The sequence below is a fragment of the Schistocerca serialis genome, chromosome 3 (genome assembly GCF_023864345.2).
Source record: "Schistocerca serialis cubense isolate TAMUIC-IGC-003099 chromosome 3, iqSchSeri2.2, whole genome shotgun sequence".
Taxonomy (NCBI): Eukaryota; Metazoa; Arthropoda; class Insecta; order Orthoptera; family Acrididae; genus Schistocerca; species Schistocerca serialis.
In genome coordinates this window covers 871,269,171-871,283,566 of record NC_064640.1, presented here as the reverse complement: position 1 = coordinate 871,283,566, position 14,396 = coordinate 871,269,171, and the positions used below count along the sequence as shown (strand labels likewise).

General features: G+C 44.1%; 1 protein-coding gene across 1 annotated transcript in view; it reads left to right on the top strand.

Annotated features, from left to right (window-relative positions):
* The window catches only part of LOC126469609 (U-scoloptoxin(01)-Er1a-like), a 56,656-nt gene extending 42,977 nt beyond the window's left edge, over positions 1-13,679 (top strand). Inside the window, exons 3-5 of the mRNA XM_050096730.1 lie at positions 279-328; positions 7,369-7,592; positions 13,215-13,679. Of these exons, the coding sequence (XP_049952687.1) occupies positions 279-328; positions 7,369-7,592; positions 13,215-13,293 (353 nt within the window). The 3' untranslated portion in view covers positions 13,294-13,679. The remainder of the gene's footprint in view (positions 1-278; positions 329-7,368; positions 7,593-13,214) is intronic.
* Positions 13,680-14,396: the final 717 nt, after the last annotated feature.

Here is a 14,396-nt window from a genome sequence, read left to right as displayed (position 1 = left end):
TTTCTTTGCGCAACGTACATTTAGAAGGAAACAACGTGGGAAGTTGTTCGTAACACTTACGTATGATACTGACTCGAGTTTAAAAGAACGCGTTAATTTCTACACAAAATAATATTCTCTGCTCTGAGGGATAAAAAGAGGAAATCACTATCAAAGAGAATGAAATCGTCGAATAGTCGATAGCCATAAATTCCCTGTGCTGTGATGTTTGTGCTCTCAGAACAAATACTAGGTCAGTTAACGAAGTCGATAACTAAACATCGTTATTTTTGTTGCAGCGCTGGCTTACGTGCATTGCAAGCCGGCCTCCCTTCGACCTCTGCACCGGGTAAGTTACAGCAAAGCTATTTCATTGTTTTTGTAATGACAAAAAATGAATATTGGAAATTAAAACAGTTATTCTCAGCATTTACACATAAACGCGTATTTATAATGTAGATGGCTTTAGAAAACGCAAATGTGAAACTCATAGCAATCAGTATGAAGAAAAAGGAAGGTAGGAAGGTTAGTGTTTAATGTCCCATCGACAACGAGGTCATTAGAGACGAAGCACAAGCTCGGATTTGTGAAGAATGGGAAAGGAAATCGGTCATGTTCTTTCAAAAGAATCATCCCGGGATTTGCCTTAAGCGGTGTAAGGGAATTACGGAAAACTTAAGTTTGGATTGCCTAATGGGGATCTGAACCGTAAGTCGTCCTGAATGCCATTCCATTGTGCTAACCACTGCACCACCTCTTTAGATCTGAATGAACTAGAATGTCTGCATTTACATAGAACTTTCAAATTCCACTTAGAAACTACCAGGACAGGTCGAGCGTCTGAGAAGACAGTCGTGTGAATAGTAAAATATCGTTAGAGACGTGCTATTTCCATTCTGTTGGAACAAATAATAATACGTGTACTTAGTCTACTGGGTGAAAGAGGGATACTTTGCTGTAATTATTGCCAACTAACTATTTTGGTTATAATTCCGTATGCTAGCCTTTTTTTTTTTTTTAGGAAGGGGATTCTGGTTATGAAAGAAATAAGAGTTACCGGGCATGTAATGTGACGTACGAATGCTTTCCGTTTCTTGTGTACCTTACCAGAGGCACTGTGCAATGTTACTACATTAGTTATCTGAATATCTTTGTAACTTTTGTCAGAGATACAGTGAATCTCTGTGGCTCTTTCGCCCAGCAGACTCACAGTTTTCATCACTATTTGGCCGTGAAGGTAAAGAGAGGTGGCTCTTTGTCATCAGATTCGGCGCCATTGTTTTGTGTTAAATTGCAAGTGCTTCACTGAGTAGGAAATGTGACACTATTGGTTCAAAAATGGCTCTGAGCACTATGGGACTTAACTTCTGAGGTCATCAGTCTCCTAGAACTTAGAACTGCTTAAACCTAACGAACCTAAGGACATCACACACATCCATGCCCGAGGCAGGATTCGAACCTGCGACCGTAGCGGTCGCGCGGTTCCAGACTGAAGCGCCTAGAACCGCTCAGTCACTTCGGCCGGCGACGCTATTGGTGGTTATCAGTCTGTACTATAGGGACACTAAGTTATGCGATTCCCTACGTGCTATCCGACGAAAGTAGACTGTGTGTCTCCATATCGGATTTCAGCCTATCTCCCGTCCTTTCATCGGCAACATAATAATTAGGATCCGACACTACAAAAGAAATCATCACAGTCAGCCAGATAGTACAGATAAACAATTTACGTTTCATAATAGATAGGAAGACAGGAGACAGCATACTACATGCACCTGGATCATCTATAAGAGTACAATGTGGCACTCCTGCGTTGTGGTCAACTCTTGCTATCTAATTATACGGTTGGTTATGACTTTGACAGAGCTAGGATGTCGATAATGATGCTGTTCCGTCTGTTAATAATCCAAAGGCTTATGCGAGTAAAATCTATGATATCTGAAGCGGTAGATTCGGTTAACAGTAGGTACTCAACGTCGTCTTTCCAATCGGAAGAGACATTATACGAAATACAATAACAATGGGAAACCAGTCTATTAAATTCTTTTATATGGAAGTTCGAAAATTTGTGCCATACTATAATTATCTGCAGTTTGTCACAATCACTCGCTTTAACCAATTACGCCATCCGAGTACAGATTCAGGATCTACCTATACTTCATACGTCGCTGATCCTTTCCTTCATTTACTAAGACTTTGATCGAAGGCTCTCTCATGGGATGTGTTGGAGCAGCATCATTCAGTATCGTGTGACTGAGTTGTGGAAGTAATTTTAATAATTTCTTTGATTTCAGTGTTCCTATAAATATTACCAATCCCCGATCTGTATAACAGAACATCTGATCCCTAATTGCTGTTACTCCCATACAACGCTTGAGAGATCCTGTGTTTGTAGTGTCCGGAAATAATAGGACAGAAACATTAGAGCCATATTCTTTTTTTTGGTCATCGTGGCGTTACGGAGTGTCACAGTTCCCTGCCCCTGACATCGTTCCACATAAATTTTCCAATGTTACGATAAATTAAAAATATTACTGCGTATGTGACCTAATTCCCTGCTTCCAACATTTCGGACACACATACACTCAAAAAACGTAATACTAATAGTTAGTTTCAAGGGGTTCTCTTACAGTTATGTTACTCTAGCTGCGGTAAATGTATTCAACACTGCGTAATCCATACATATTACAAAAATGGACGTACGTCTTTACGTACTAGTATGTATGTATGTACACTATATGATCAAAAGTATCCGGACACCCCCAAAAACATATGTTTTTCTTATTAGGTGCATTGTGCTGCCACCTACTGCTAGGTACTCCATATCGGCGACCTCAGTAGTCATTAGACATCGTGAGAGAGCAGAATGGGGCTCTTCTGCGGAACTTACGAACTTCGAACGTGGTCAGGTGATTGGGTGTCACTTACGTCATACGTCCATACTCCTAAACATCCTTAGGTCCACTGTTTCCGATGTGCACACAGGAATTCCAAACTGCATCACGATCCACTGCAAGTACTATGACAGTTAGGCGGGAGGTATGAAAGCTAGGATTTCATGGTCGAGCGGCTGCTCATAAGTCACACATCACGACGGTAAATACCAAACGACACCTCGCTTGTTTTAAGGAGCGTAAACATTGGACGATAGAACAGTGTAAAACCGTTGTGTGGAGTGACGAATCACGCACGGAGCACAATGTGGCGATCGATGGCAGGGTTTGGGATGGCGAATGCCAGGTGAACGTCATCTGCCAGCGCGTGTGTAGTGCCAACAGTAAAATTAGGAGGCGGTAGTGTTATGGTGTGGTCGTGTTTTTCGTGGAAGGCCTTGGGCTTGCGACCCTTGTTGTTTTTTGTGGCACTATCACAGCACAGGCCTACATTGATACTTTAAGCACCTTCTTGCTTCCCACTGTTGAAGAGCAATTCAGGAATGGCGACTGCATCTTTCAACACGATCGACCCCCTGTTCATAATGCACGGGCTGTGGCGGTGTGGTTACACGACAATAACATCCCTGTAATGGACTGGCCTGCACAGTCCTGACCGGAATCCTATAGAAAACCTTTTGGGATGTTTTGGAACGCCGACTTCGAGTCAGGCCTCACCGACCGACATCGGTACCTCTCCTCAGTGCAGCACTCCGTGAAGAAAGAACTGCCATTCCCCAAGAAACCTTCCAGCACATTGCTGACCGTATGCCTGCGAGAGTGGAAGCTGTCATCAAGGCTAAGGGTGGGCCAACACCAAACCGAATTCCAGCATTACCATTGGAGGGCGCCATGAATTTGTAAGTCATTTTCAGCCTGGTGTCCGGATACTTTTGATTTAATATGATTCCACACCTTCTCTTAAACCACTGCACCGATTTCAACTAAACTTGGTGCACATATGACTTATTGTCTGGAAAGAATCTCTGTGGGCGTAAGAACCATCCACCTATCAAAGGGGTGCAGGTCAAAACACAGCGTTACTCACGACGCGTGAATACCCTTACTTTAAACAGAAAATATTTAAAAATGAAAGCACTTACGGGCTTGCAGAAAACTTGACCTTTAACTTCAAACCTTTACGAAAATTTTTCTCGCTGACAACACCCAAAAAATGATGAAAGGAAAAGAGTTTATCGCTGACTACGTTTTTCTGTTCATGCACTAAAACTTCCGCATGTAGCATCACGTTTTAATTTATTACTTCTTTACTACTAAATGTATTCGTGACACATTTTGTAGGCAAGAAATGGAGATGGGCAGAAATAGGGAGGAGAAGGAGATGTAACAGCAAAATTATATCACTGTGCGACATACAGTTCAGGAGATACACTGATAAGCCGAAACATTGCGACCACTGCCCATCGCCTTGTGGAGTTGTGGGCAAGTAACGCGGTAACAAAAGTATGTAAGCGGAGCAGTAACGGACGGGGGATCAGCCTAGCGAAGATATGGGACGCAAATGGGGAAATCCATTGAAATAAGCGAGTCTGACAAAGGGCAGATTATTAGTATTCATAGCCTTTGAACGAGTATCTCGGAAAATGCGATGGACAGTGGAACTTCCATTAGGCGCTAAATTGTTGGATGTCCACGACTCTTCATAGAACGTGGGGTTCGGAGGCACGCATGTTTCTGTAAAATAGGATATGTGGTGATCTATCTGTGGCATCTCTTCCGACAGAGCACAATGCCAGTGCATGCACAAGTGTCTCGACGACATCGTTAGTTACGATAGCAGAGGACACGAGACCATCGGATATCACAGCCGATCAATGGAAACTTGATGGCTCTTCGAATGAATCGCATTCCTGCTACACTAGGTCGATCGCTACCTCTACAAAAGCCGCCAACGAGGTGAACGGCGGCTCGAAACGTGCAGCGCACCGAGGACGCATGCTTGTGGAGGCAGTATTATGCTATGAGAGACATTCTCCTGCACTTCCCTGAAAGCTGTGCTTGTAATCGAAGACATGCTGACAACTGCGAACCACCTGCATCCCTTCATGCTTGAGGCAATATTAATTCCATTCTGGAAACCAGGCAACGACCGTAGCACCCCTAACAGTTACCGGAGTGTAGCCCTTACCAGTTGTATGGTTAAGACTCATGAACGTATGGTCAACCGCTGCCTCGTCTGGCTACTCGAATCCCGAGGTCATCTGAGCCGCTCCCAGTGCGGTTTCATGCGCTACCGTTCCATCCTTGACAACTTAATTCTACTGTAGACAGCGATACATGAATTCTTCTTACGCCGGAACCATTTGTTTTGTGTGTATTTTGATCTCGAAAAAGCGTATGACACAACTTGGAGGTACAACATCCCTCGCCAACTTCATGAGTGGGGACTACGTGGACGCCTGCCACTTCTTTTCCAATCCTTTCTCGAGGACCGGCGTTTTCGATGTCTCGTAGGCGATGCCTTGTCTGACTGCTATGTTCAAGAGAATGGGGTCCCCCAAGTCTGTGTTCTCAGTGTCACATTGTTTGCCATCGCTAACAATGGCATTTTCTCCGCAGTCAAGAGCCCTGTCAAATGCTCTTTGTTTGTGGATGACTTTTCAATATTCTACTCTTCCTCTGAGCGGTCCATTCGGCAGGTTGTTGGGCCCGTCTGTACCGCGCTGCATGGTGTCATGGTTGCAAAGATAGACCTCGCCATGAACGTCGGGCGTGAAGTTGCGCATCATGCAGCCTACTTGGCACAGTTTTAGTCGTAACACGACGTTCTGTGGCTGCACGAAAAGCGTTATTCAACATGGTGCGTTGCTGTCAGGACTCCTCCTTGCCAATATACGTAGGTAGCGGTCATCCACTGCAGCAGTAGCCCTTGGGCGGCCTGAGCGAGGCCTGTCATCGACAGTTCCTGTCTCTCTATATCTCCTCCGTGTCCGAACAACATCGCTTTGGTTCACTCCAAGATGCCTGGACACTTCCTTTGTTGAGAGCCCTTCCTGGCACAAAGTAACAAAGCGGACGCGATCGAACCGCGGTATTGACCGTCTAGGCATGGTTGAACTACAGACAACACGAGCCGTGTATCTCCTCCTTGCTGGAATGACTCGATCTGATCGGCTGTCTGACTCCGTCTAAAGCCGCATGGTGCATGGTTGTTTACATCCTTGGGCGGGTTTAGTGACATCTCTGAACAGTCAAAGGGACCGTGTCTGTGATACAATATCCACAGTCAACGTCTATCTTCAGGAGTTCTGGGAACCGGGATGACGCAAAACTTTTTTTGATGTGTGTACATGTCGATAAACCTAATATCACACTAGACAAATGTGGTAACGCTCTACCGAATGGGCATGTAAAAGTTCCACTGTAAATTTTTTTTGTACTTTTTTTAAAACCGGAAACGAATTGTCGCTTTCGTTTGACACTGGTCGACGCATGAAAGACGTTATGAGCAGTTTTTGTTCGGGCTGACTCCAGCTACACATTACAAAAACACCAGAAAAAATGCGTCTGACGACCCTTACGAGGTGTATACTTTATATAGAGCCAACGATTCGCAGCAATTTAAACAACGTGTTTTCCAAACATGTTCTATAAAACCAGAGCCTCGTTTTACATCCTTTGCAACTGTGTTTTGAAATAAGATAATTTGTGGTACATCAAGCATGCTTCTCACAACTTTCTTTGCCGGCCGATGTGACCGAGCGGTTCTAGGCGCTTCAGTCTGAAACCGCACGACCGCTACGGTCCTGCCTCAGGCATGGATGTGTGTGATGTCCTTAAGTTAGTTCGGTTCAAGTAGTTCTAAGTTCTAGGGAACTGATGACCTCAGATGTTAAGTCCCACAGTGCTCAGAGCCATTTGAACAACATTCTTTAGTACCAATACGATGTTAAATGCCACGGCCCTTAATTTTACTTGAAGGAGTTCGCTTGTTTTCCACTACAGTGGTCGTCTCTAAAATATTCGCTAACTTTTATCTCTCAGACAAATTATCCTTACTTCTTTTACTTCACCAACTACCTGTCATAGAGACTGATGGCACTGATTTCTAGCTCGATAAACTTTTCTGTGAGTATCCTCTCCGTCTTTAATATCTTACAATATGGTACGTTACACTCAAAATACACTTATCATCAGTGCAATGTAAAATAACTACTGATTTGCATGCTGCTCTGTAGACAACTTTTTGCGTAAGACTATTCCGACTGGTGATAACGTTTCCGGGACTTGCCCTCCGCCCAAGCTTCATACTTTTTTTTCTGACCTCAGTTTCAGTATTCGGTTGAGCACTCTACCTCAGGCTGTATCAAGACTATATCTTTATACCGTTTCATGAAAAAAAAAAGAGCACACTGAGCTTCTTGGACGAGTAGAGACAGGGGAAGTGACAAAGTGACGCATGGTGCTATCTGACTTCGTTTTCTCCTCATTGCAGGCTAAGAGGTGGGAAGAGTTTCCGAACGTGACGTTCACGTTTGACTGCTCGGACCGCGCCGTGGGCTTCTATGCCGACATGGAGCATCACTGCCAGATTTTCCACATGTGTGATGAGGACGGCAGACGCATCCCCTACCTCTGCGCCAACGACACTTCCTTCAATCAGGAGTATCGTGTCTGCGACTGGGAGTACAACTTCGATTGCCAGAAGTCACAGGACTGGTGAGCAGCACACGTCGTATTTCTGTCTTTCTCTCTCCCTACCATTAATGACGAATATATACAGTGTACTTGTTGTTATTTGCGATTCAGTTTCAGAACTATCAGAAAAGTTTTCTCTACTGCCTCTTTGAAACACAACTAAAACTGAGTAAAAATTGTAAATATATTTCAGTTCTTTGAGTTTATTCAATAGAGAAAAATAATCTCTTTATAGCCTAGGAATTCTATAACAAAATTACATTTAATTACAGGTGGACATAAGTTTTAAAAATGTGTTGTTTCAGTAAATGAACGTGATATACCAAATATAATCGAAATAATATAACAGTTCACTTCATTTAATTGACCTTCCATTTGTTGTCCTGATATGTCTCCACGTGTGTGTTTAGTGCCTCGTTTCTCTTCATCAGTACTCAGGTGGCCCATGTTTCCTCTCGCTGATTATTGGTTGTAATTATTCCCGTTTTAATGCACATAATCAGAAATCATTTACCTAATTATCCGTCTTGTGTAAGGGCGGTTCAATGAAAACGACACAGATGGGGAAAATTTCGTACAGTGTTTATTATTTCAAAAGTATTCGCCATAATTGTTAATATACTTATCACACTGCAGGAAAAGATGGTCAGTGCCAGCGTGGAATTTTTTTGCGTTTTCCTATGGAACAATGATTGTACCCAGCCGTGAACCTCTTCATCCGAAGAAGTCGACACCCACGAGTGCTTTCTTCGGGACGCCAAAAATGTGGAAATCACACGGGGAGAGACTGGACTGTATGAAGGATGTGTAAGGGCTTCCCAGCAAAACTACTGCAGCGTATTCCAAACAACCTTTTCAACACTGCATAAGTTTCGGTGGGAACCGCTCGCACATCCTCAATTTCTCTCCATGCGATTTCCAAATTTTTGGAGCATTGAAGAAAGACATTTGTGACCTTCGATTTACCTCGTGGGTGCACGCCTTGGTACAGTCGTGGTTCTCTAGGCAAGTGCAAAAAATTTTCCAAGAAAGCAATGACCGTCTTGAAACTTCCTGGCAGATTAAAACTGTATGCCATACCGAGACTCCAACCTTTGCCTAAAATTGGCAAGTGTTCTACCATCTGAGCTACCCAAGCACGACTCACGCACCCTCCTCACAGCTTCACTTCTGCCAGTATCTCGTTTCGTACCTTCCAAATTTTACAGAATCTCTCCTGCGAACCCCCAGGCTGTGGCAAAGCCATGTCTTCGCAATGCCCTTTCTATCAGGAGCGCTAGTTCTGCAATGTTCGCAGGAGAGCTCTTGTAAAGTTTGGAAGGTAGGAGACGAGGTACTGGCAGAAGTGAAACTGTGAGGAGGGTGTGTGAGTCGTGGATGGGTAGCTCAGATGGTAAAGCACTTGCCAGCGAAAGACAAAGGTCTCGAGTTCGAGTCTTGATCTGATACACAGTTTTAATCTGCCAGCCCACACTCCACTGCAGAGTGAAAATTTCATTCTGCATCGACCATCTTGTATCACATTGGGTCATACGTGCTTACATTTATGGTGATTACTTTTGAAATAATAAACAATTTGCTTACTTTTCCATCTGTCTCGTTTTCATTTGACTGCTCCTTATAGTTTTTATGATCTTCCTCTCAAGCGTGAGGGTACACATGCGACGTGATTTACTTCTAAGGTTCGTTCATCAAGACCTTCAGTCCGTTCTGTAACACTATCGGAACTAATCATTGGATCACTATTTTTACTTTTAAATAGCTGAAATGGCCAACTAGAACTTAAAGAATATCCAGTAATTTTCTAGCGATATAATACATTCTTGTATACCGGATGTCTCTTCTGAGCGTCGCCGCGTTTCCTGTTGTGTTTCGGTCGATATATGAAATTTAGTTTCTACGATTTTAGATGGAGTCACATCAAACAATACTTCTCATCAAGTGTTTCATGTGACGCTCAGAATCGCAGAAAGTGTCGGTTTATGTACCTTAACAAACATTTTAAAACCTGTAATTGTATGTGCTCATTGGATGAGCGGTTCAACGCTAGTCTAGTGCGATATTCACTTCAACGATAAATGTTAAATGGGACAGCGAAGCACGAAGAATAACTAGTGCTCCTGCAGCTACTGTGTAACACTATTGCATGGCGGCAGCTAACAAACAGCACGGCCTATCTGTTGGTCTGGTACCCCTTCTAGCAAATTCCGCGCCATCAAGGAGACTAGTACTGCATGGCACTCCTCCCTTCGTTGCTCCCAGAAGGAATCAGCCGTCCTATGTCGCCTCGGCTTTACTTCACGTTGTGATTGCGGACTAATATTGTCGGACGTCTCACGGGCAGTTGAACTGGTTCCCCTTTTACTCCGTGAAAGTGCTTTTTATTTTCAGATATGACATTTTAAAATACACTCCTGGAAATTGAAATAAGAACACCGTGAATTCATTGTCCCAGGAAGGGGAAACTTTATTGACACATTCCTGGGGTCAGATACATCACATGATCACACTGACAGAACCACAGGCACATAGACACAGGCAACAGAGCATGCACAATGTCGGCACTAGTACAGTGTATATCCACCTTTCGCAGCAATGCAGGCTGCTATTCTCCCATGGAGACGATCGTAGAGATGCTGGATGTAGTCCTGTGGAACGGCTTGCCATGCCATTTCCACCTGGCGCCTCAGTTGGACCAGCGTTCGTGCTGGACGTGCAGACCGCGTGAGACGACGCTTCATCCAGTCCCAAACATGCTCAATGGGGGACAGATCCGGAGATCTTGCTGGCCAGGGTAGTTGACTTACACTTTCTAGAGCACGTTGGGTGGCACGGGATACATGCGGACGTGCATTGTCCTGTTGGAACAGCAAGTTCCCTTGCCGGTCTAGGAATGGTAGAACGATGGGTTCGATGACGGTTTGGATGTACCGTGCACTATTCAGTGTCCCCTCGACGATCACCAGTGGTGTACAGCCAGTGTAGGAGATCGCTCCCCACACCATGATGCCAGGTGTTGGCCCTGTGTGCCTCGATCGTATGCAGTCCTGATTGTGGCGCTCACCTGCACGGCGCCAAACACGCATACGACCATCATTGGCACCAAGGCAGAAGCGACTCTCATCGCTGAAGACGACACGTCTCCATTCGTCCCTCCATTCACGCCTGTCGCGACACCACTGGAGGCGGGCTGCACGATGTCGGGGCGTAAGCGGAAGACGGCCTAACGGTGTGCGGGACCGTAGCCCAGCTTCATGGAGACAGTTGCGAATGGTCCTCGCCGATACCCCAGGAGCAACAGTGTCCCTAATTTGCTGGGAAGTGGCGGTGCGGTCCCCTACGGCACTGCGTAGGATCCTACGGTCTTGGCGTGCATCCGTGCGTCGCTGCGGTCCGGTCCCAGGTCGACGGGCACGTGCACCTTCCGCCGACCACTGGCGACAACATCGATGTACTGTGGAGACCTCGCGCCCCACGTGTTGAGCAATTCGGCAGTACGTCCACCCGGCCTCCCGCATGCCCACTATACGCCCTCGCTCAAAGTCCGTCAACTGCACATACGGTTCACGTCCACGCTGTCGCGGCATGCTACCAGTGTTAAAGACTGCGATGGAGCTCCGTATGCCACGGCAAACTGGCTGACACTGACGGCGGCGGTGCACAAATGCTGCGCAGCTAGCGCCATTCGACGGCCAACACCGCGGTTCCTGGTGTGTCCGCTGTGCCGTGCGTGTGATCATTGCTTGTACAGCCCTCTCGCAGTGTCCGGAGCAAGTATGGTGGGTCTGACACACCGGTGTCAATGTGTTCTTTTTTCCATTTCCAGGAGTGTACTTTCGGAGCTTGGGCAGCGTGGCTGGCGTTGTGGCCTCTACTGCCACATGCTGGGTCTGGGGACTTTCGACCCTACCTTCTTTGCTAGCTGCCTTGTTCCTTATCTCTGTAACTGTGTTTTAATTACTTTTCTGCTGCACCCTGCTTTCCGATTTAGGGACAGCACTCCGATGAATAGTGGGTGCTGCTTCCCTTTTTAACACTTTGACTATAACGGATCAGGTGTGGGACGGCTGTGGGAGATATAGCCCCGTTGCTTGCAGAGCCCTGCGGAACTCTCGCGACCCCACCCACCTACTGACCTGATCATTTTTGTCATCTTATTTTATTATTGTCGGTCCAACTGATGTCCATCATGTTTATAGCCTCCTCATTTTCACTATTACTTCCGACTCTAAGGAATCCTTTATTCTGTAACTCTCTGCGCCTTTAATTGGGTTGTCGGGGAGGGATAAGAGTCAGATTCTGGTGGTCTTATGTTCGCCACAGATGAGCCCTGGGAGACCACTCCTCTGTTCTGACCTTCGTACCAGCCCGCTCCTTATACTTTTGCTTCTCGTTATGTTATTTCACAGCTCTTGCATCAATATTTCCTTGAAGACCTCGATTTTACCACACCTACATATTCGTACTTTCATAATTCGATCTAATTTTTGGTTGATGTCACTAACTCTTGATGAGCTGTCTGTCATCTGAGGGGCTGATTGCCTCGCTGTCTAGTACCTTAACTCACAACCATCCAACCAGAAAAAACGGCGAAGGATCACTGACTTTGTTGTTTGGAAGGATATTCGTAATTTTGTTTCACACTGTATAGGAGGAATGATTCCAAACAAATACTGTCCGTTATGTGTTCCATGCCACATCCAGCGTCGAGGGAAAACGTTGCTGCGTAGATTTCCTAATAACGTAACTATGGATTACCTACGGTCTGCAAGAATCCCTCTCTAACGACTTCGTTATAAGGGCTCGATAAAACCGAGGCAAAAAAGAAAAACACTTTAATATGATTAATACATGTGCTTGAATTAAAACAGGAAAACTGTCTTAACATGTACACCCATACGCCGTGGATAACTTTCAAAGTAATTAATTTTTAGATGATTGTGACTTTACTATACAACTAGTAAAATAAAAAAAAGAATTCACGAATACGTCCCGCTGATGTTGCGAAACACTAATACGACATAAACTTTGGCAGTTACAATGGAAACAGTGAATTCCATTTTCCTTTCTACTGAAGACGACTACGTCCAGACATTGCACGCACACTAAACACATTGCTTTGTGAGGCAGACTACCCACTTTAATTCCTAATTCCGTTACTACGAAAACACGATGCCGTCGAGATCATGAGGTACAAAATAGGTTCTTAGTGGTAGATCTATGAGGAAGGAATAACCATCGTGACATTCACGTCAAGTGATTTCGATAAACAATGTGAATCCAAATTAGAATGGACGAACGAACATTTGAACACCGTTCCTCTTGTACGTATGGCCAGTGGCTTAGCTAACTATACCTCAGGATTTCTTAGGCTTTTCTTTCAATATACTGTGTTCTTTTTTAAAGTTTCTCCCAGTTAATTCCATTCGCCTTTCTTGCATTTTAGCCAATTTTTTTAAACACTTTCACAGTTTGGTCGTGCTTATAATGAAAGTGTTATGTTCACATCTCATAACTTAGTTGTTGGACTTCCGTCACATTTCACCGAATTAATTCATGCGCTGTATCAGCTTTATTTTGTAGATTATAATTTAATTAATGAGTAAGGTAGTTATTTTAATGACTGTTTTTCTTATTTTTCAGGTACTATCTTAACGAACTGACATACGTCACTGACCCACCAAAGCCCAAGAACGCAAGGCCCATAAACGCAGGACAATAGGAGTGGAACACCCAAAGGCTTGTTTCACTGAGCCATAATTGTCGCAAGTGTCAGCAACAAAAGTGTTAAAAACTATCATTTTTATGAGCTAAACAGCTGTGTAAAGTATATATTACTCAAAGAGAGAACATTATGAATCCAAAGGTCTACTAAAAATCTCATCTTCACGACTTATCCTGAGATACGAATGCATTAAAATGAATGTACTGCATTTAGTTCAATATCAACAAAAGGCTGACAGATGCATTAATTTTACTCATATTAGCATGAAATTTGTGTGCCATCAAGAAAAAATGTTCAAAATATTTTTAAGTATGTCGTGATATACCTGTTTTTATATATAAATTCATGTTTGCCTGTATTTTAATAAATGTAAGTGTTTTATACTCTAGAGTGTATCTTGTTTCACATTACGTTATCCATCCATTTTATTTTCCATTTGCCTTTTGTTCTACCTATCTGAAGATAGATCCAACAGGAGAGTAAGACGGACATAGTATGATACTCAATAGGGAGAAATGAATGTTTTTTACATATCTTAGCAAAGTTTAGTCGTCTCTTTGGTGCCATGATACTTAAATCTGCCACTAAATTAATAACTGGATTAAGATCACTTCGTGAAAGAAACTGTTGAGGCTGAGAAGGAAATTTTAAGGGTTTATTTCACGAGGAAATACATTTGGCGCCGATGGGAAAAATTAATAACGTATTTGGAACTTCGAACGATTACTGTAACGAGTTAAACACAAAACGAAAATACACGTCGTAGCCTTCTCGTATACATATTGTTCAGGATACTGTCATTAATTTTTGTTCTTCAGTTTCCAACAACAGGGACAATAGCGAGCTTCTGAGAGGGCAGGAGCTCTGCGGCTCCCCCGTGTGAATTGCAGAGCAGCAACGATCCTTTATGATAGTGCACCAATTTGCCAGGACAACACTAACAAGGGGAGGCTGCCAATTGTGAAATTCAGATTCGATAAATACTGCGCATAATAAAAGCTCATGGCCAGAGGTGTAATGTGGCAAAGCACCAAGATGCACTTCTCAGCCGTTGTCGAGAAAATCGACAGTTAAAAGAAACCGTTGCGGTGAAATATTCT